Here is a 20,309-nt window from a genome sequence, read left to right as displayed (position 1 = left end):
TTGGCTGTCTAATGTGTGGATAATCTCTTCTCTCGTGTTAAAGTTACACACAATAGGGACCTCTTTCGTAGATACCTTTGAAGATAAGTGTTAGATATGTGTGCTTCTATGTTACAAAACGTTTATGTTTGAGGTTAAAAGTATTTTTTTCTCGAGGAGGAGACAAACTCCGTTTGTAAAAGCACGATTGTATAGTGCATTAGGCTCTCACCTCAAACTAAATTTAATTCTAGGTGGCCCAAACTTAAGTCACTTCTTTCCAAACACAAGGGCTATCTACCACCCGAAAACCGTGACCATAGCTTGTTTAAACACCCGATATCAAAATCGCAGTACCAAGCATAGCCACAAGGGGTCCCAAAATATATCTATATATCATATATGCAACCAATTCATTCAGCTAGACACACACAAAAGCTACCTGAAATATAGCCTCCATTTTTTCATGGAGGTAAAGATGTATATCTGTCAAGGCCTTGTTTGAGACAATGATGAATGGCTAGAAAATAGCCCCTGGCGATGCAGAGACCAATGATCTAGACCAGAGTTTGAGTCTTTGCCAAGTACTGTACTGTATGCAAATTCATGACAGCATGTACCGTAAATAGCACTGACTCTATAAGGGAGTGTCAAACCATACAGACACAGCTCTGAAAGCACTTCGTTTACGGTATACGTGCATGTGTCGATGTGAGTGAATCTATTTCACGTCGCTCTATCGCCTGGTGTGTCGTTTTGTCTTTGATCGCGCTACAGAGACACAGCCCAGCACGACGGAAATAATCTGTTGAGGTCAGACCTTCACAAAGAAACCTTCAGAAAGAATGTGGGCGCACGTACTGCTTGTGGTGTCACTCCTTATGGTCCCGGGTGCATCTGCCTCAGGTATGTTATTTTGCTCTAGGTGTTTGGCTAGAGTAAGGTCAGTGGGCTGATTTTACCTAGGCATTCTTAACTATGTCTATAACACGGTGGAGATACCATTTGTTTTGAACCAACGTAACATCTAAATGGTGAACAAATCGGTTGGCATACACATTTAGCTACCAGTGATTCTACCGTTATCAAATACACTCCCCAGTGGCACCTAACAGTGGTGAATTCGAATATACATTGATACTTCTACCTAAGGGGGAGGGCCACTGTAAATTCTAATGCAGTGAACATGGCTGTCGCGACATGCACAGGCCACAGAAGTAGTTCAACCACTTTGTCTATTTACAGAAAATCGCCAAAGAATCCAAAAGGGTAAGGTCGCATGCCCCAGCCCTAGTTTTTTCTGCTGTGAATAAACTAATTTTAGGCATTCGTGCCATTCTTTGTTTCTTTTGATAGAAGATTAAGGAAATTTTCCTTTGATGCAGCTTTCTTTTCTGATTTCCACATATTCATTTATCCATAGAGTTGTTGCAAACTGGGCTTTGTAATATGTCACATACTAGTAATTTACAACTTTTTCTTTTCACAGAACTGTCGAACTTTGCCATTCCCAGCATTGGCTTCTCTGTAGGCTTGACCTGTATTTGTTTTATGATTTTTTGTTGCTGTATCAACAAACGAGCCCAACAGAACGGGCCGGTATACTATACTGGATCGGGACCGAGTCATACGACAGCCCAGAACATCGGTATGAGGCCTACAGGAGTGCAGAACAGCACCTTTACTCCTGAGCAGCAGCCCGCCTTTAATCCCCAGTACTCCCCTGCTTACAACCCACAAGCCTTGCCCACCGTGGCGTATCGACCAGGTGCTGCTGCATATCCTCCCCCTCCCACTTACCCTCCTTCCTCGGCCCCACTCAACTCTCCTTCCGCCTCCTCCCCTTCCCCAAACATCCCCCCTCCCCCAGCTTACGAAGATGTCACCAGCTCGTAAAAATCCCGTACTCCACAACCACTACCACTACACCACTACCACCAGATTCCTCCTGCGTAACCCAGCGTGTGTTCAGCCTACCCTCGGTTCGCCTGAATATATATGAAGTTCCTCCGGATCTTACGAAGGCGATATCACCATGTCATCGCCGCCTTCTTCCCGACAGTCATCTTCACATGCTTCATCAACAGACAACAGTTTCATCTACTACATATCAAACCTTTACAGACTCCATTGGTAGCTGGAAAAAAAATGTTACTCTATTGCCGGCTAACACCTTAAAAATTATTTGGTTTATTGGGCCGAGTTCTACTATCGTAAGGTCTGGTAGAGACTACCCTGTAGGTGGGTTCAGATTGCATTAACGCAAACCTGTATATTTTAGTCCACCCGACGTCGTACCAATCTATCATCCGTCGATCTTAGATAATAGAAGTTTTCACCTTTCTCCTCAGGATCCAGCTGGTAGTGCTTAAAGTATCTATGGTGCAACCTCACCTTGTTTTATGAATTATTTGTGTTATTATTCAGGTGTCATCGTCAGTAAGTAACTTTATTTCATTATCCATACTGATATCAATCATCATAATATCAAATATTAATATTTTGTTACATAATGAGCACATGTATTCCCTTAAAATCACACACATGAGAGTGAAGTGAGAATAATACCAAGAACATTATCTAAAATGTATATGTCATGAAAACATTTTATGTAAGCTAGACGATTAATGAAATTAGAATAATGACTTTGACTGCTTATTGAGCAATTTTGTCACGTAACTTTGTCGTTTACATCTACAGGATCTGGGTACCATTGCGCATGTGCAGGATTGTATCTAGTAAGGGGCTTGCTGGGCAGGATGGTGTGTACATGTATGTGTGAGAGGGGGTAGGCATACGGTTGCACAAAGATAAGGGTTAAGTCACATATACCATTGCATTGGGAGAAAACATGTACATTTGTATCTCCTTCTTCTACACATATTGAAAAGAATTCAAACATTTTCTTAAACGTACCCCCCCCCCCCCCAACACATACCCCTCTCCTACAAGAAAAAGAAGTCGTCTTATAGTGATATTTTGTGATTTAATATCTGTTGGGTTCGTCAATTCCCATGTACTAAGATCATTTTCCCTGGGCATTGATTTTGAGACTGTTCAAAATGTAAACGTATTGAGAATTAATAAATCATATACTGCGTGATTTTACATGGCCTCTGTTTCAGTCTTGGAACGTAATGTCTGAATGGTTTTCGTTAACGATACTGATGGTATCTTCGTCCTTCACTGAGTCCATTTCTACAAATTTGGTACGACTGATAAAAGAATTTCTATATTTGAGTATCATCTTAATTGTAATGGAGAGTACCAATCCGATCAAAATGCCGCCAAAGACAGCCCCAACAATGACTGAAGTGTTGGGGCCGGATTTGCAAATCAGTTCAAGTTGGTCCACACTGGTCCTGTCTAACGACCTGCCGCGCATCAGAACTGGACTTGCGCAGATCAGCTCTCCCGCGAAGGCATCCTTCCCAGGAGCCCACGCGACAAAATCGCTTAGTGCGCAGTCGCAATTGAACGGGTTGTCATTCAAATAAACTTTTTGCAGCGAACTCAAATTGTAAAAGACGTCAGGGGGAATATTAGTGATCTGGTTAGAAGTGATGGAGAGCTGTTCAAGGTTCTTAAGATAGCGTGTTGAGGCTGGTATGTTTGTTAAGTTGTTGTGGTTCAAATAAAGAAGTGTAAGACTTCTCAGATGTGAAATGTCACCAACAGACCGGATGGCATTACCGTGAAGAAACAACATTTTCAATGACGACAAACCATCGAATGTGTCGTCCCATATTTCCTCTAGCTGATTATGATTCAGATGAAGTTCCTCAAGACTTTTCAAGGAGGAAAAGATGCGCGGAGGTAAAGATTTTAGGGCGCAGTTTCCTAGAAAAAGACGTTTTAGATTGACCTGTTGATCAAAAGAATCTTCTTTAATATTTTGCAGGCCATTGAACTGCAGTTCCAATGTTTCAAGATTCATAAGAGATTGCAGGTCGTTCTTTGAAATGTTGTGTATACGGTTTCCATACAGCAGTAACGTCTGAAGGCTGGGTAGGGCAAGTGCGGGCAACCCTTCTAGATTATTGTGTGCAATGTTTAGATATTTGATTTTCCCTTCAAGAGTAGGAACACTATGCAGCTTGTTGTATCCGAGATATAGTGTCTCTAGATTTGGTACATCACGAAATACATCATTGTCTATGAGGGTCATCTCGTTGTTTTGCATGTAAAGATGCTTTAGCTTCTCCAGATCTCGAAAGTGTGAGTTTTGTAATGACCCAATGGTATTGTAGGCAAGAGAGAGATTTGCTAAGTTGGACAATCCTGCAAATGCGCCTGGCTCTACAATGGAAACTTCGCTGTGATGCAACATCAACGTTTCAACATTCGCCAGCCCCCTGAACATGTTCGAACTAAGCGATGAGAACTTGTTATGATCTATGAGAAGGGTTTTCAGCCCACTCTCTATTCCAGAAGAAATTAGAGCTCCCCTAAATGTGTTTAGCTCGTTATTTCTGACACTCAAGAAAGAAAGGGAGTTGAGTGGGCTCAGCATCCCGGCTGGAAGAGATGTTAGCCTGTTTTCGTCTAAGACAAGCGTCACAAGGTTGCTTAGACCACTGAATGATTGTACAGTGAGAGAATCAATACGATTATGTGTGAGATTCAGAACGCGTAAAGTTGTGAAGTTGCTTAGAGAGTTTGCTGGGATGAGAGTGAGATAGTTGTGCCCGAGGTTGAGTTGATCTAACTCGGGAAGTTGTTGGAGTGAGAGTTTGTCCAAGCTCGCGATCCGGTTTCCGGTCAGGTCCAGGTTTTCCATCGTTTCCGGAAACCCCACAGGCACCACGGATAGGTAGCGGCCACACTGGGCTGATCGTATGCTGAAAAGGACACCATGTTAGCGTTGTCTTGCATCATCAAAATATGCGGTTTTAGACGTAATTCACATACATTGGGTTTGTTATATTGGATTTAGGAAGGGTTTGGAATTTGTTCTCGAAAGGTGGTCTGAGGCAGTTTGAAAATTACCCTTCGCAAATCCTACTTGAGCCGGCCTTCAGATTCAGAAAATATTACTGGTTTGTATTGTATTTTACCAACATTTGAATATGATTTGGGAAACCCTTCCCAAATCCAATTGAACAACCACCAATGCAATCAGGATCTAGGGAGTCAGATGATCTCTTTCAAAGACAAAATTGTAAAAAGCCTAGCTAGATTTTGACATCATAGCAAACAATATGACTAATCATCGCGAGATGTATAGTCCCAAAAAAACAAGCCACAACACGTGTTTGCTATTAGCCCGGAGTGGTAACGTCACTAAGTATTACAATAGAAAGGTGAGAAAGAAGAACGCTACTTACTTCGGACAGGAGCATTTGATAGGGCAGGTGTAATGAGTCGTCAGGTGTCCCAACTGAAGTGAGGACAGCAGCGCCAGGAAAATCAACGTCAGATACATGGTCTAGTACGTACGGTCCCTGTTCAGGTTGAGCGTCTATATACTATTACAACAAAAAGAGTAACATTTCAGGGCCCGTTCACACTTATGCGTATATTCAAGTCCGTATGGGTTGCGTATTAAATTTATGGTAAAGTCTTCGGGGAAGAAGTTGTCCAACCGACAAATGACTTTCCCTAAAAAAAATTAAAATGTTGATACGCAACTCATGCGGGTTCAAGATCCAACTGCGCATGCCCAGGTCAAAGGTGAAGGCCCATGTGACATAAACAAAACACATCTGGACATTGTTATGCATACCGACCGACGGAGACATATACATCTGGTCATGTATAAAGCATAAAAGAGCTGTTTACAAGTCAGGGGCCTCCACCTTTGTCCTGCACATGCGCACTTGGATTCGTGAACAGGCTTATTTCGTTCCTGTGCGCATTGGATCATTTTGTATCGAATCTTTTCTTCACATCCTACAATACTTACCTATCTTAAATAATGTCTTTTATGTCCTTTAAATTCCAATGGACGTAACAATACGTAATACATTGTATATCAGGATTATATCTGATAAAGCCGTTTACGCATCTTACGCCCCTCATGTAACGCAGCGGGTTTGGTAAATGTTTACCTTCTCGAATGATCAGTACACAACCAGCGCGAGTTTAAACGTTCCATCGCATCCAACACGAAAAAAAAAGATCTATTTTTAAGCTGGTCTGAAGTTAATGTAGAATCTAAGTGAATAGTAACACAAAGAGAATTGCTTTCTGATTTTTGACGGCATCGTATAATGCGATAATAGGTTACGACGCCGATGGGTGCTTCCTTTTTTGTGCTTCTTGTAACGTTATTCTTAATTCACGAATCGAAGATTGTTTGACGGTGCACTTTCAAATGTCAATGGTTAGAAGTATGTCGTGTGTGATGTTTTAAAGGCTTACAAATACGAGGCTGGTACGAGAAGAGTTCTTATCTCATGCAGCGTCAAAATAATTAATGGCGGTCACACGCTCAGGTTGAATTCGGCTTAAGCTACGGTCACATTTGCACCGGTACCCATGGGGGGTGTAGTGACGACCTGGCCCCGAAGCCACAAATTTGTCCCGATGGACTACCGGACACCGGAAGGGAACTTCTTGTTGTTCTCACGATTAGCTTACGGTGTCTATTTGTTACCGGGTCCCGGGTTAGTTTTAACTTCGCATTTACAAAACCCAGCGGCCCGGCCGTGCTCAAACATAGCCCGTCAGCCGCAGGGTTTCACACGGGGCCATGTAGGGGTCATGCCCAAAATTGCACACACACACACACAAAAAAAAACGGTTTTCAGTTGTGACCGTAGCATTATCAAGTATAGGGTGCAATCTTGAGCATTACTCAAAGGTAACGTGTGGCCTTCCATACCTGTAAAATCGGAAGAAGTCTTGCAGAAATAGACAAGTCCGTGACGGGCACTAGGCTCTGACGGCCGCACTTGCAGTGTTAAGAAGAAAAAAATACATAGTGACCTAGTACTGGTCAATTTAGTGAGCGGTCAACAAAAGACCCGCCACCATCGACCAATCACAGCCAGTCTCTTATCGCTATGTTTTCGATACCCTTTTGATAGGACACACAGCGTGTTGTCTTTTCCCTTCAAACAGAGATTGTCTTCTATTTGTTTTACACTCCGAATCGAGGAACCGAATGAGAGTGACAAACTTTACCAATTTTCTGTAAGCTGTATTCATGGCATACTTAGATTAGGACAGAAATTTCTGCATCCGAATTTTGTAACCTAAGCGTGCTTTATTTCAAACGGTTTGTTTTTAGCTACGTAATCTTATCTCTATGTAGACCTTTGGTCCCAAAAATCGACCCTAAGAGCACTTTTGACGAAGAGCGTGTTAAAGCGACATGGGGGAGCAAAGGTCTCAAAAGGAGCCCGACATGACGCGCGTTTATTAGTGTCCAATGTAGCTTCTTGGACTTGAAATGTCCGTCAGTTTTATAGGCCAAGGTTTGAAACTTAATTGATAGTACAACATCGAAGACTGAAGAGTCTGAATTGGGTACGTATCTACAAGTGTGGCGTCGTGTGGCGCGAGTGTAGAGCGCGCGGCTGTCAAACAATGGGACCCGGGATCTAATCCCAGGTTGTGCCCAGAGACATGTCCGAACTTGCGCCCCGACGTTGTGCCCTTGGGAAAGGCACTTAACACGGCTTTCCTCACTTCACTCAGGTGTAAATGAGTACCTAGCTCTTCTAGGGTTACATGTAGGGACGTCCCTCGGATAGGACGTTAAATGGAGGTCCCGTGTTTGAGGAGAGTCACACATTGAGCACGTAAAAGAACTCACCACATCTTTCGAAAAAGAGCAGGGGCATGCCCCGGTGTGAGTGGACCAAAAATATTCCGGCCTAAATGGGGTAGGGAATTTCCCGAGCAGCCTTCGTAACCCCTGCTTCTCCTAATGGGTCAGTGAAGTCATACTTGTCTCGAGCATTGATATTTCTGACCTAGGGTGAAGAAATGCTGCTACAGTAACAATTGAGCCGCCTTTCTTCATAAATCGATGGCAACATCAGGCTCTTACGAATTGATGTTTTAAAAAAGTCAGGTCACATTAAAAGCAATATCGTTATATACATAATTATCCCTTGTACGATTTAAAATCTCTAATACTACATTAAACCATCAATGTCCCTCTTTTTTTTCAGTTACATTTTTTTGATAGTCCTATCATGGAATGCAACTTGATAAAATTTCGCCGTTGACTATGCCAATTAGATTCTGATTTGCATAATTACTACTTCATTATATCAAACAGCACTTAAAGTATCCACATATCATAGAGTTATCGTGTTCATACACAGACACACACACGTGACACGCTCGGCAAAACTTGGCGAAGGTTACTGGAAAGGCAACACTTGCAAAGTCAGCATATTTCATTCCTACCTAACGAGTTAATCCCTATTCAAAATGGACTGTTCCAAACCAAGTGTTTACAAAAACGTCCCATTTCGAGCTAGCTTTGGGAGGGACCAGTATATAGAACATAGCGTTATATGTAATAGATAGCTGATGGGAGTGGCCAAGATATCTGGATATAAAAACAGTCCCGCCCACCGAGGGGTTTCTAGTCTCCCCGAGGGCGAAGCCCATGGTATACTTCCCCGAAGCTTCCCTAGTTCAGCAGCTCTACTAAATGTTACTTTATTTTGTCCTGAAAGTCCAGAAATCTCTCTTTTTGCTGGACATGCTGACAAACAAGTAACAGCTGCAAGGCAAGCACAGACAAGGTCTGTATAACATATGGGGAGAGTCCCAAATCCCCGGGCAATTAGAAATCAGAGCAGGGATTGGTCAGAATAGGTCACATGGTTATATAACCCACAGTTTTTCTATATCCCCCACAGTTTTTCTATAGCACCCACAGATATCACTCACACTTTTCTGATATCCCACACTATGTGGATATAACCACAGAAAATGGGGGCTTCCCATTGGCTGAGGGGAGGTAGCCATGGGCTAACTATAAATAGTGCCAATGATAGCCGTCCGCAAACACGACCGATCGGTCAAACTTATTTTTTTCGACGCTTCGTGCACATTATGTAAACACTACCGGCCCTGTATGTTTACATAATGTCCCAGTTCGGGTCAAAGGCCGCGGGTGACCTAGAAAAAGAATTCGACCGGTCGGTCGTGTTTTCGGACGGCTGCAGTTATACAGAAAAGGAAACTGGTTGCGTGGTGTTAGCTGACAGTCTGTGGTTGTCCTGACGAGACTGGAGTCACAACCCGTTGATCACCATGGTCCTGGAGCTTCTCCCGGTCCCCTTATCGTGGGTCCTGCTGGCGCTAGCAGCAGTTCTGTTTTTCCTGTAAGTATGATACATTTTCATGACAGGGTTCTGTCTTTACTGACGACGTCTCTGAACACTGCCACGCACGTCGTCACAATCACACTATAATAGACCGTTTAAAGGAACTCTGAAGAACGCATTCAATGCATATTCCATAGTTTGAAAAGAGTTCGGCGACCTCATACCTCCATGAAATGTAGATTTTTTTTCAAAGGACTTACACATTTATATAATTTATGCATGGTGATGTTCACCTTCAACTTACTTACACATGTCACGGGTATAAAATTCCCATCATTAATCACTCATGCTAATTATGCAAGTCAACTCCTCATTTGCATGTTTAGTATCTGTTTATGTTCCAACTGCCATGAATTACGTGTGTTACATTCATTGAAGTCCAGTTATGGACGTCGACAACAATGGAATTATATAAAATTGCCTCATTAATCATGCAGGTTAAGTCATTATTTGCATAATGTGTATCTTATTATGTGCATCCCTGCCTAAGCTACCTGCATGCTTAAAATGGTGGTATTCCTTCTTTCCTTTCTTAAGTTATCCTCTTTGGAATATTTTGACAAAAACACCCTTGCAGTTCCAAAATTACCCCACTTTGTCCTGATGTCAAAAGCTATCTGCCACTCAAATGTCAAGCCCAGATCATGTCCGGGACAAGAGATAAATTGAAAAAACTATGATTGAATTTTCTCATTAATTATTAATTAAAGTACAACTTTGTCTGAGCTACTTAAAACCGAAAATCATGAATATCCTTTTTTACCTTCTTGAGTTATCCTCTTCGTGACAACAGCATGTCCAGAACAGTCGATATCAAACCCGGAAGTTCAGCTGCAGTACCTGTCCAGTTTGAAAAGAGGGTCTGCATGGGGGTTCCATGCAATACTTAATGCTAAATTCAACAGGGTCTGCATTACTCTCGAACATTTAATGGTAAATTGATGTACATTCCTATAGAATTGTCAGCCTCACAAATGGCCAAAGGGTGTAACCAATGTAAGGGGGGGGGGGTCTAGGGGCAAGCTCTCCCAGCAAAAAAAAACTCTCAAATGCTATTTTTCTGTATTTTGAGAGCCAAATTTGCAGGTTCAGTGTGTGGAAACCGAGATCAGCGGACGCTCTGTTGTGACTTTTCATATCGCAATCAGGCATTCGGTTAAGACTTTTATACAAAGAATACCTCAATAATGCTTAACGCTGAATTCAGGATGACATATAGTGTGCTACATAGAATTAACAGTTATTCAGTGATTTAACTTTGGATTGAAGCAGACGGGCTACAATTAACGGTGAAATTGAAGTAGTGGACCGTCGTTGATAAATACTTCAATAAACGAAAGTGGTGTCTCTAATTCTATGTACTAGTAGGACAGCACACACACTTACATCCCTTGCTGACCATATTGTCAGACTGGGCAGCTTTTTAGAGCTTACTACCCACGCTAACTATGACGTTACATACTATGCTGACATACAGTCAGTAACTTACTCTGTTGTCATTCGAGCTAATACATGGCATGAAACGTTACTGTATAATGAATGAATGCCATCAGAATAAGTTTTTTCTTTGTTCAGGCAATGAGGTTGGAGGTATGATGGAACCGTAACATAACCGGTAAACCACATCAAGGCGTTACCAAGGTCTTACTCTTACTAGTCTTACCAACCTCACAGTGCAATTTTAATTGTAGTCAAAATGATTTAATACTTGGCATTATGTTTGCGCCTCTCCAGGTATGCATTGCATCCCTTATTGGCCTTCAAGAAGATGGGTGTTCCTGGACCCACCCCTTTGCCATTTCTTGGAAACATGGTGTCATTTTTCAAGAATGTAAGTAGGAAGTCTTTTTCTTAAAGAATTTCTGAAACAATTTCTTGTGTACTAGATATGCAGCAATATGTAAATGGTTTTCCTCATAGAACCAAATGGTAGAATCTAATTGTGGGCTGGAAAACCATCAATGACGGTAGTCGGTCATATTGTCAAACTTTGCTCATGTGTAGGGAGTCTGGAATGCAGAGGCGGAGAGACAGCTCGTGCAACAGTACGGTAAAGTGTATGGGTAAGTGCTGGATACTTTTTCAACAAATCTTGGCAGTGGATTTGTGGACAGGATAATACACGATTATGAAAGGATGTTCATGATTTTTTTGCAATCAGTAAAGAGAAATATTTGATTCCTCACAACATGTTTGTATTCCCATCTACATGTATCATTAGGCTTTTCTTTGGATCATCTCCAATGCTTGTCATTTCTGACCGAGAGATGCTCAGAGAGGTCTTCGTGAAAAAGTTCCATGCCTTCAGCAACCGTCAGGTAGCTGCTATTTCTGGTTGTACGATTAAAGTGACACCTATGAAAAATAGATTTATTAAGCCTTGTTGTTGTCATTGTTCTCATTTCTTGATGCATCCAAGTTTTGCTGTGCTTGACTCTACTTAATGTTAACACAATACATTCGTTAGCACTATCTATCATTTGAAAACACTGTGCGATATCTAGTCAAACCATATTTTTTCTGATTGTGGATTATTGTTTTTTGTTTGTTCCCGAACCAGTCCAAAGAACTGACACTGGAGACAAGACCCAGTGGCCGCATGCTGCTCAATCTGTTGGACGAGGACTGGAAGGATGTACGGAGCACCTTAAGTCCAGCCTTCAGTGGGGGCAAACTGAAGATGGTATGCTAATGTCAGGGTAGAGATTGTAATCTGGTAGAAGCACAGATTCTGCTGGAAAAGATTACAGTCTGATGACGGAGATGCGATCAAGATCTTTGTCAGCACTTCTTCAATTCTACCAATAGAGATCCTGATTAAAATCTGTGAATCTTAAGATATTCACTTAAAAGTGAGTACTTGTCAACTTCAATTCATGTCACTTAAGATCAATGAAATGATGTGAAATGGGATTTATGAGTGAAAGTCCACCATAACACATTCCTAGCATCCTGATCTCCATCTCTGTGGACAGTGACTGCGCTTGCGACAAAGACTTCTCCGGCAGAATCTCTGACACAAGTAGATGTCTAATAGTACTGTATCTCTACCCAGAAATGTGATTGCAATGTTTTTATTTCACAACAAATATTTTACCCAAGACAAATGTTTTAACATGTCTTAACTCTTACACAGATAACATTGCATGGGAAACAAACATACTGAAACAAATCTGTAAGCAGGTCAAAGTAGCCTGCGCTTAATTCGCCGCTTATAGATTATTTTCTCCTGTACAGATGGTACCAGCAATAAACAGCTGTGCTGACCAGCTGGCGCGGAATATTGGAAAGTTTGCAGAAACAGGGAAGTCCTTCGACACCAAAGAGTGAGTATCAGTGGAAAGTAGAAAACAAGTTGGTGAACAAGAGGAAAACAGGGGGACCTACTGGAAAACTTGAACTGGACTGGATTCACTCCCTAAAGCCCCCGTCACAAATAAGAAATTCAGCTCGGCCGACGTGTTGACGAGCTTCAAATGTGCATTTTCGGCCGAAGTACGGCCGACGTCCTGTCGATTACGCGGGCTTCGGGCGATTTTTAGAAATCAAAGTTGATCCAAATATTGTCCTTTTACAAGGTTAGTTGATTTTGACTTCGTCCATGTTCAAGAGATGGCACCATCTCATGGGGGATTTTTAGTTTAAATACAAGAGGTAGAAACTTGACTTGAATTCCACCAGGTAAAAAAGACTGTCACATTAAAACTGAGGCCTTCTTGAAAATTTCTTGAACACTTGAATATCTTAAGTGAGCCTACCTTCGGTATAGCTGATACTGCATTGGTATATATCTTAAATCAAGGAATTTTAAAATCAAATGATTTTTAAACCTCATCGCTTTTAATTCACTGTTCTTTGTAAATGTTGCGGTCTTAGGGTACTTGGCAGAAGTATTAGAGTTGACGTTACCAAGGTTCAGGCTTTCCACTTGAATTCAGGTTTGAGGATAATCTTTATATATATCTTTTTTTTGTTGTTGTTGAAAATCCTAGAGCCGACAAATTTAGCTGGTGTGGCCTGACAAGTATTCCAAACTTAATTGCAGACTGACAGGTGCCTTCACTATGGACGTCATTGCCAGGACTGCCTTTGGTACTGAGATTGACTCTCAGCACAACCCTCAAGACCCTTTTGTTGTGATGGGCAAGAAGGCTTTCGATGTGCAGATTTCAAGTCCAACCCTTGTGTTGTTCTGTGAGTTGAAAGTTTTATGTTTATGTGTATCTTATAATGTCGAATATAAAATGTGTTTTTTTTTTGTAGCACAGTGATGTAAAATTATGTTGGAGCCATTTCGAGATGATAGATCATGGAGTTAAGTTGCATGTACCAAAGTAGGGCATCTAACACTCACTATAGATTATCTAACAAGCCATGTGTTTAGTACATGTATTAAGAAAGTAGATTCATTCCTCAGGACACAATGCATGTTGGTGATACTCTAGATATCAGTCATTCATAAATGTCACAGCCTTACCTGCTGGATGAAGTGAATTGTGTGGACATGGATTTGGGATTAAAATTGCTCCAAATTCGTGGTGGGACTAGCAATCAATCAACCTGCAGGGGCTGAAAGATCAAAAATAATTTTTACCCTCCTACAATTGGCATTGCACTTCCATACATATTATGTAATAGGACATCATGAAATCAACTTGTGTATTCTGTTCTCTAAACCATGCTACATCATTCTTCCCTCCTTATGTGTAGTCATGTTCCCCTCCATCATGAAGCCTATCCTGGAGTGGCTCAACAAAGACCTCTTTCCAAGCGATGCCACCAGCTTCTTCTACGGCATCTTTGACCAGCTCATTGGAATTAGACAGAAGAGTGGTGAAGTATGTGTGTTTCGTCATGCATGGCACTCATCTTAATTGTTTTTGTCCAGTACCCGGAATAGTTTTACAAAACATGTCTTTGGACTGATTTAGCTGTACTCTTTTTGTTTAACACAAGGAAAGCATTATGGGGTTATGTCCTTGGTGCTGAATGTGTTATCATGAAGATACATGACTTTTCTTTTTGTACATTCAGCTGGAATAACTTTAAAATTCAAATACCAGTAAGAAGAATGAATTGATGGTGACTAAATGGGGGCCTTCCATGCCCTTTGTGTAATCAGTCATATCAATGCCACATAATTTGTAGCCTTACCGCTCAGATTTAACATAGAGTGTAATCAACTTCTGTTATTCTTTCTGAATTCTGAGGAAGTGACGGTAACAATCCATGCAGCCCCCCCCCCTTCATTACATGCATATTCCTCTGGACAATATCAACAAAAGTTTCTGTAAAGAACTGACTGCACTAGTAGACTCGTCATACTCTGTGTGGCTGTCAACATGCATTGTGTATGGTTTAAGCTTAGCAAATGTCAAGGGTTTGGTACCATCTTAAGCTCTTTTCAAGGCATTTTGAAACGTCTAACATGAGGCAATAATGCCAGTCACAAGTACTATTCATTCATGTCTTCCTATTTCAGAAGGGTCGAGTTGACTTCATGCAGCTGATGATGGACGCCCACAAAGACACAGATGAGGAAATGGAGGATGGTGTTAAGTTACATGGGCAGAAACATGGTATGGTAATCCTTCACTTGTCATTCACACTTACTCTTTGTCTGGTTTATTGTCTGTTGTCTTGTGAAGGTTACACATTATTGCACTTTAGTTTTCAAGGTTTGATGGCAGATCAACAGCTACTTCTGTCCTATGGGTTGACACTATGACTAATACAATGTCTAAACTTGTAGTTGTAAATATCGTCATACTGCCTGACTTTCGTTTTAAACGGTTGACACTATGAAGGATGAAATGGTGGATGTCGTTCTTGAAGATGCTCATCTATATCATGGGTTTTGGCCTTCTTCAGTCATATTCATAAAGAGACAGAAAAATGTATTGCTTGATTGATATTCTTTGAACTTGCTACAAGTGAGATAAATAAAATGAACCAAAAATTCTACTGTTCTAACTTGCCATCTACAATGTAGCTGTAACTACTTTCTGTCAATTTTCTTTGTTTAGATGCAAGAGAATATTTAAATTTCATCGCTCATTGGCGAAAATCATAAGTAACTCATGGACAAAAATTATGAAGGTTATAAACTTAATTTTTATTTTTCTATTGATCTTTGTTGTTTTTTTTGCGAATAATTGTAGCTCTGACCAGAGACGATGTTGTTGCCAATGGCTTCCTGTTCTTTGTTGCGGGTTACGAGACAACTGCAACTACGATGGCCTTCGTGTTGTACAACTTTGCACTCAATCAGGAAGAGCAGGACAAGGCTAGGGAAGAGGTCAACAAGATAATGGAGGACATGGTATGACTCTTTGTTGCTGTTGAATAAGCTAGTTGACAGTTCGAACTGCACATGAGCAGTTTGATGTATTGTGGATGATATGTCAAAGTTGAGGGTGCCTGAAACATAAGCAAAACATGTTTAGACATGATAAGTGTTTACAAGTTAGGGGCATTAAGGGGCTATCACCTTTGACCTGGTGCATGTGCAAATCAGACTGTGAGCCACCTTATAGCAAGGTTTTATGGAAACACAAATGTGTTGCAAACCAGATCCACTATCATCACATACAATGAAAAGAAAACATGCAAGGATGGAAGTTCATTTCAACACACCAAGAACAAAATCAAGCAACCAATATGATCTATTTCCTTGACTTCCTATAGATACAAATGTAGTTTTGAGATACATGTACAATGAAGTTGATTCTTTTTGTGTTTCATTATGTATATTTCAGGCCTGAAAACTTCAACTAAAAGTGAAGACATGTATAGCATTATCTTTCAGGGCTCAAAATAAATTTTGGGTATAGATGCTGGTGCACCATCACCAATATGATATTCTATAGATATCTTCAAAATTTTAAAGTAATGTATCAAAGCAGAACAAAGGCAATATTCCTTTTCCTGATACTTTAATTTCAAGAATATTCTGTATACTTGTGTACAATATTACCCCTGCCTGTTCAATACAAAAAGAGTAAGAAATGAAAAGAATTCTGTCCAACTGTAGGACCTGATTGACTACGAGGCAGTGCATGAGATGTCCTACCTTGAGATGTGTTGTATGGAGACCCTACGCATGTACCCTCCTGCACCAAGGTTTGTTTTGCTTCTCTTTTTGATGGATTTTGTATGCTTTTGTTGTGCATAACTGGTAAACTTCTTGATCATAACTGGCAAACTGCCTGTTCATTACTGGTAAACTACCTGGTGTGATGGCACAACGGGATATTAGAGTTTTCATGTCCTTATGGATCCACACCCCAGTTTGAAATCTGATGAACTGAACTTTTGACCAGATCTGTGATATTATTTATATTTAGGATTACTAACCTGATTACTCTGTCTATGTGACCTTTTCGAACGACCGGTAGTTTTACCTTCTGGTATCTATTGTTCCAGTACTAGCCGAGTGACTTCTAAAGAGGTCAAAGTTCAATGGCTGACCATTCCCAAGGACATGTTTGTCATGATGCCCATCCTCGCCATCCACTACGATCCTGAACGCTGGCCGGAACCCAAGAGGTTCATTCCTGAAAGGTGCTGTGGACTTTTGTAAATAACAATGACAATGATCCTCACTGCATATTCATGGACAGAATGGCTAAATAATGTATGTTCAATAACTGAAAGTGAAGAAGAAAAGCTAACTTTCCACAGGTCATGGCAAGACAACAAGGTACAAAATTTGACCTGAAATTCCTTACCCTCTTTGTACAATGAATACAAGCCGGCGTCACAATTTAATATTATGCGAGCGTCGGCCGAATTTGTAGATCGTCCGAATTTCGCAGAATTTCAAAGTCGCCCGAGCGTCGACCGTATTTTCCAATAAAAATCCCGGGTACGTATGTCGAACACTAAAAACTAAAAATCCCCCATGAGGTGGTACCATCTCTTGGACATGGACAAAGTCAAAATCGACTAACCTGGTAAAAGGCCAATATTTGGATTTCTAAAAATCGCCCGAAGCCCGCGTAATCGACAGGACGTCTGTTGTACGTCGGCCGAAAATGCACATTTGAAGCTCGCCAACACGTCAACACGTCGGCCGAGCTGAATTTCTTATTTGTGACGAGGGCTTAAAGGATTGCGAACCTTTCCCTGTAGCATACAATCCAGGTGAGCAACAACAGCCAGGACTCAAAGTCTCTGGTGTTACTGAAATACTAACTTCTTGGGGTCGAATACTTTTGTAAGTATGTTCCAAGCAAACTGGCACAAAGAGAGAAATTTACAAACCAAACTGTGCTGTAGATCTGACCAATGGTGTATCAATGGTGTATTTACTCAATGCACGTAGAACTAAAAGGGCAGAGTGCACTACCCAGTTATTTGCTGTACTGTGATTGTTAAGCCACCTAGGGCATCTTGCTCCTGGCGTATAAAAAGCCAGAACACACTGTAATGTGCTCATTCGAGCCTTGATCCTTTTGAAAGCCACACACAGGCGAAACATGTCGGTGTGGGCTCGAATAAAGTTCTAAACTATACGCGGCTACCAGCGTCTTTTCTGAAGATGTGGCGTGAGTGTGTACGGTTGGCTTGAGGTTGTCCTTACTATTTACCCAATGGTGTATCAATGCAGGTTCACCAAAGAAGCTCGAGAGAAGCGGGATCCGTACGACTGGCTGCCATTTGGCGCGGGACCACGGAACTGCATCGGGATGAGGCTGGCCATGATGGAACTGAAGGTTGGACTGGCCAAGATCCTGATGAATTACCGCATCATGACTGCACCTGATACCGATGTGAGGACAGAACTTTGTAGTATCTTAAATTGTTTTATCTGTGTGTGTTGCTCTGGTTGTTACGTTATTGATCAAAATATCAGAAGTTACAGATAAATGCAGATTGTCATGATGTTCGGTGTGTCTGCAGGGCTTGACTGGACATGGTTTTAGGCCCCTTTGTTACTTTTTGGTACTACATGAGAACTGCAGTCTATTCCATCTTACCAGTATTTTATGTTCTGAAGAGTTTAAATTACATACTTACTTTACACCATTCCAATATGCTTGATTGCCTCTTACATTGAGGTAGCTATAGCATAGGAAGCTTATGGGCCTTACTAGGTTTGGAAATCAGTTGGACTCAAACTTGAAGTTTTGTAACATTAGTTCTATCCTTCCGTCACAGATTCCCCTGAAGATGAAGAAGGGCAACCAGTTTCCAACACCAGAGAACGGCATTCGTCTGAAAGTTGAGCTGATTAATTAAGACAGCTACTGACTCCAGAGTGAGGACAATTAAAGTCAAACCCCAAGAGTTAGCTACATCCTAATGTATCTTTGATTATTTTGATACCTCTCTATATTCTGATATTGCCATATTATCTGAAGGTTTGAAAGATACTGGCAATATTTAATAGGGGCACATGCTAGTTTTGATGAATTCGAGAGATAACTGTTACATGTATACCAATCAAATTTGTTTTCGCAAGCTTAAATAAAGTACTATTGTCAGGACTGTTCAATTTATGTTCTTGCCATTCGCTAGTTCGTCAACCCTGGCTGTTCATGTATCAACGTGTTCATGCCGAACCAATGAATAGATAAATGAATGTTGTTATGTAGGGTTATGTCCTTGGTGCTGAATATGTTGCCATGAAGATATATGACTTTTCTTGTACATTAACCTTGCATAACTTCAAAATTCAAATACTGATAGGAAGACTGCATTGCTTAGATTTAATATAGAGTGTAGTCATTGCATTTCTAAAGCGTTACTGGCACCTGAATTTAGTGTTAAGTGAAGCCAGCCTGTTTGTATTCAATGTAATATGAATGAATGAATGGACTTTATTGCTCAACAATCGCACATGGTACAATGTATGGCATCAAATCAGCGATACTATAAGGCTAAACTATCCTACAAGTACAAAATATCATCGAAACCAGTATATGGGTTGCAATATAACGTTAGTCATGTATGGGTAATTCTGTCTCGCTTTTGGAATGATTTATGGAGGAATTGACCTATGTAGATGGAAATAGGAGTCGGACATGACAACAGTACATATCGCTCTAGATCTGTGTACCAGATAGGGTGAAGTTTGTCTTAGTAGTAATTGTCTGTAATATCGTATCTCTCTCTTTACTATAAGTTGGACATGAAAAATGAAATTCATCTACAATATTTTCATTACATATAGGACACAATCTCCGAGTGGTTGGTGTGTAATGTGATGTCGGCCCTTTTCAATTTCTAAGCAATGTGCACTGATTCTCATTTTTGTTACGCTAGTTGCAATAGCTGCTACCTTTCTGAGTCTAGTGAATAGTGTTGATGGTATCACTCCATGCAGACCCCCTATGTGATATAAGCCTTCTTCATAACTCACTGGATTTGAATTTGACAGGTATCATTAATTGCCGACTTTAGTTCTAAGTCTGTGCATGCCTGTAATAAGCAGCAGCAACATCATATCTTGATTTTTATCTCCATGAAAAATTGAGATATTGTTTTGGGTGTGTCTGTCTGTTTGTCTGTTTGTTTGTCTGTCTGTCTGTGTTTCCGCACTACTCTAGTCAGCATAACTCAAGAACCTCTTGATGGATTACGATGATATTTGGTATGTCGGCAGGTGTTGTGAAGCCAAAGTTCAAGGTCGATTTTGGGCCCCCGGGTATGTGACCTTGGTGCAGCAGCAGAACTTCCATTTTTGTATCTTTTGACCTGGACGTGCTATGGTCTTGAGTTTTGGGTGGCAAATAGCTTGTGATGTAATAAATAAGTGGTGTTGGTTTGGGCTCCCTAGCAGCTTGCTCTGGAACTGCAGTGGCGTTATTGTGAAAATCTTCTAAGGGGAATAACTGAACAAAGGAAAGACGGATTTCCATGATATTTAGTATGCAGGTAGCTCAGACAGAGATGTACACAATGAAGTGCAAATTATGCTTATTGGGACTTAATTTGCATAACTAATGAGGGAAATCTATATTTGCAGTGTTTTCCATTATAAGACTCAAATACATGTAAAAGATGTAGTTTATGGCAAGTGGAGTATCA

At 40.9% G+C, this 20,309-nt stretch overlaps 1 protein-coding gene across 2 annotated transcripts; it reads left to right on the top strand.

Annotated features, from left to right (window-relative positions):
• Nucleotides 1-9,074: 9,074 nt before the first annotated feature.
• LOC136443454 (cytochrome P450 3A8-like) lies at nt 9,075-19,762 on the top strand. Of its 2 annotated transcripts, none has more exons than XM_066440699.1 (14): nt 9,075-9,272; nt 11,010-11,106; nt 11,280-11,338; nt 11,497-11,593; nt 11,836-11,958; nt 12,513-12,601; nt 13,321-13,469; nt 13,986-14,113; nt 14,761-14,854; nt 15,437-15,597; nt 16,309-16,397; nt 16,701-16,838; nt 17,887-18,049; nt 18,438-19,762. In XM_066440699.1, the coding sequence occupies exons 1-14, from the start codon at nt 9,202-9,204 to the stop codon at nt 18,516-18,518; spliced, it is 1,539 nt and encodes a 512-aa protein (XP_066296796.1). In that variant the 5' UTR covers nt 9,075-9,201; the 3' UTR covers nt 18,519-19,762. The 2 variants fall into 2 exon arrangements, with proteins under 2 accessions (XP_066296796.1, XP_066296795.1); XM_066440698.1 differs by having other exon boundaries at nt 14,758-14,854.
• The last annotated feature ends 547 nt before the right edge of the window (nt 19,763-20,309 follow it).

The sequence above is a fragment of the Branchiostoma lanceolatum genome, chromosome 10 (assembly GCF_035083965.1).
Source record: "Branchiostoma lanceolatum isolate klBraLanc5 chromosome 10, klBraLanc5.hap2, whole genome shotgun sequence".
Classification (NCBI taxonomy): domain Eukaryota; kingdom Metazoa; phylum Chordata; class Leptocardii; order Amphioxiformes; family Branchiostomatidae; genus Branchiostoma; species Branchiostoma lanceolatum.
Note: the sequence above shows the minus strand (reverse complement) of the source record. Positions and strands in the feature narration are given on the sequence as shown.

Excerpts from the sequence above, each read along its gene's own strand:
- LOC136443454 (XM_066440698.1), top strand. The coding sequence starts at position 9,202 with ATGGTCCTGGAGCTTCTCCCGGTCCCCTTATCGTGGGTCCTGCTGGCG. Across the intron at positions 11,339-11,496 it reads CAGTACGGTAAAGTGTATGG|GCTTTTCTTTGGATCATCTC; the intron begins GTAAGTGCTGGA and ends ATGTATCATTAG. Across the intron at positions 11,959-12,512 it reads GTGGGGGCAAACTGAAGATG|ATGGTACCAGCAATAAACAG; the intron begins GTATGCTAATGT and ends TCTCCTGTACAG.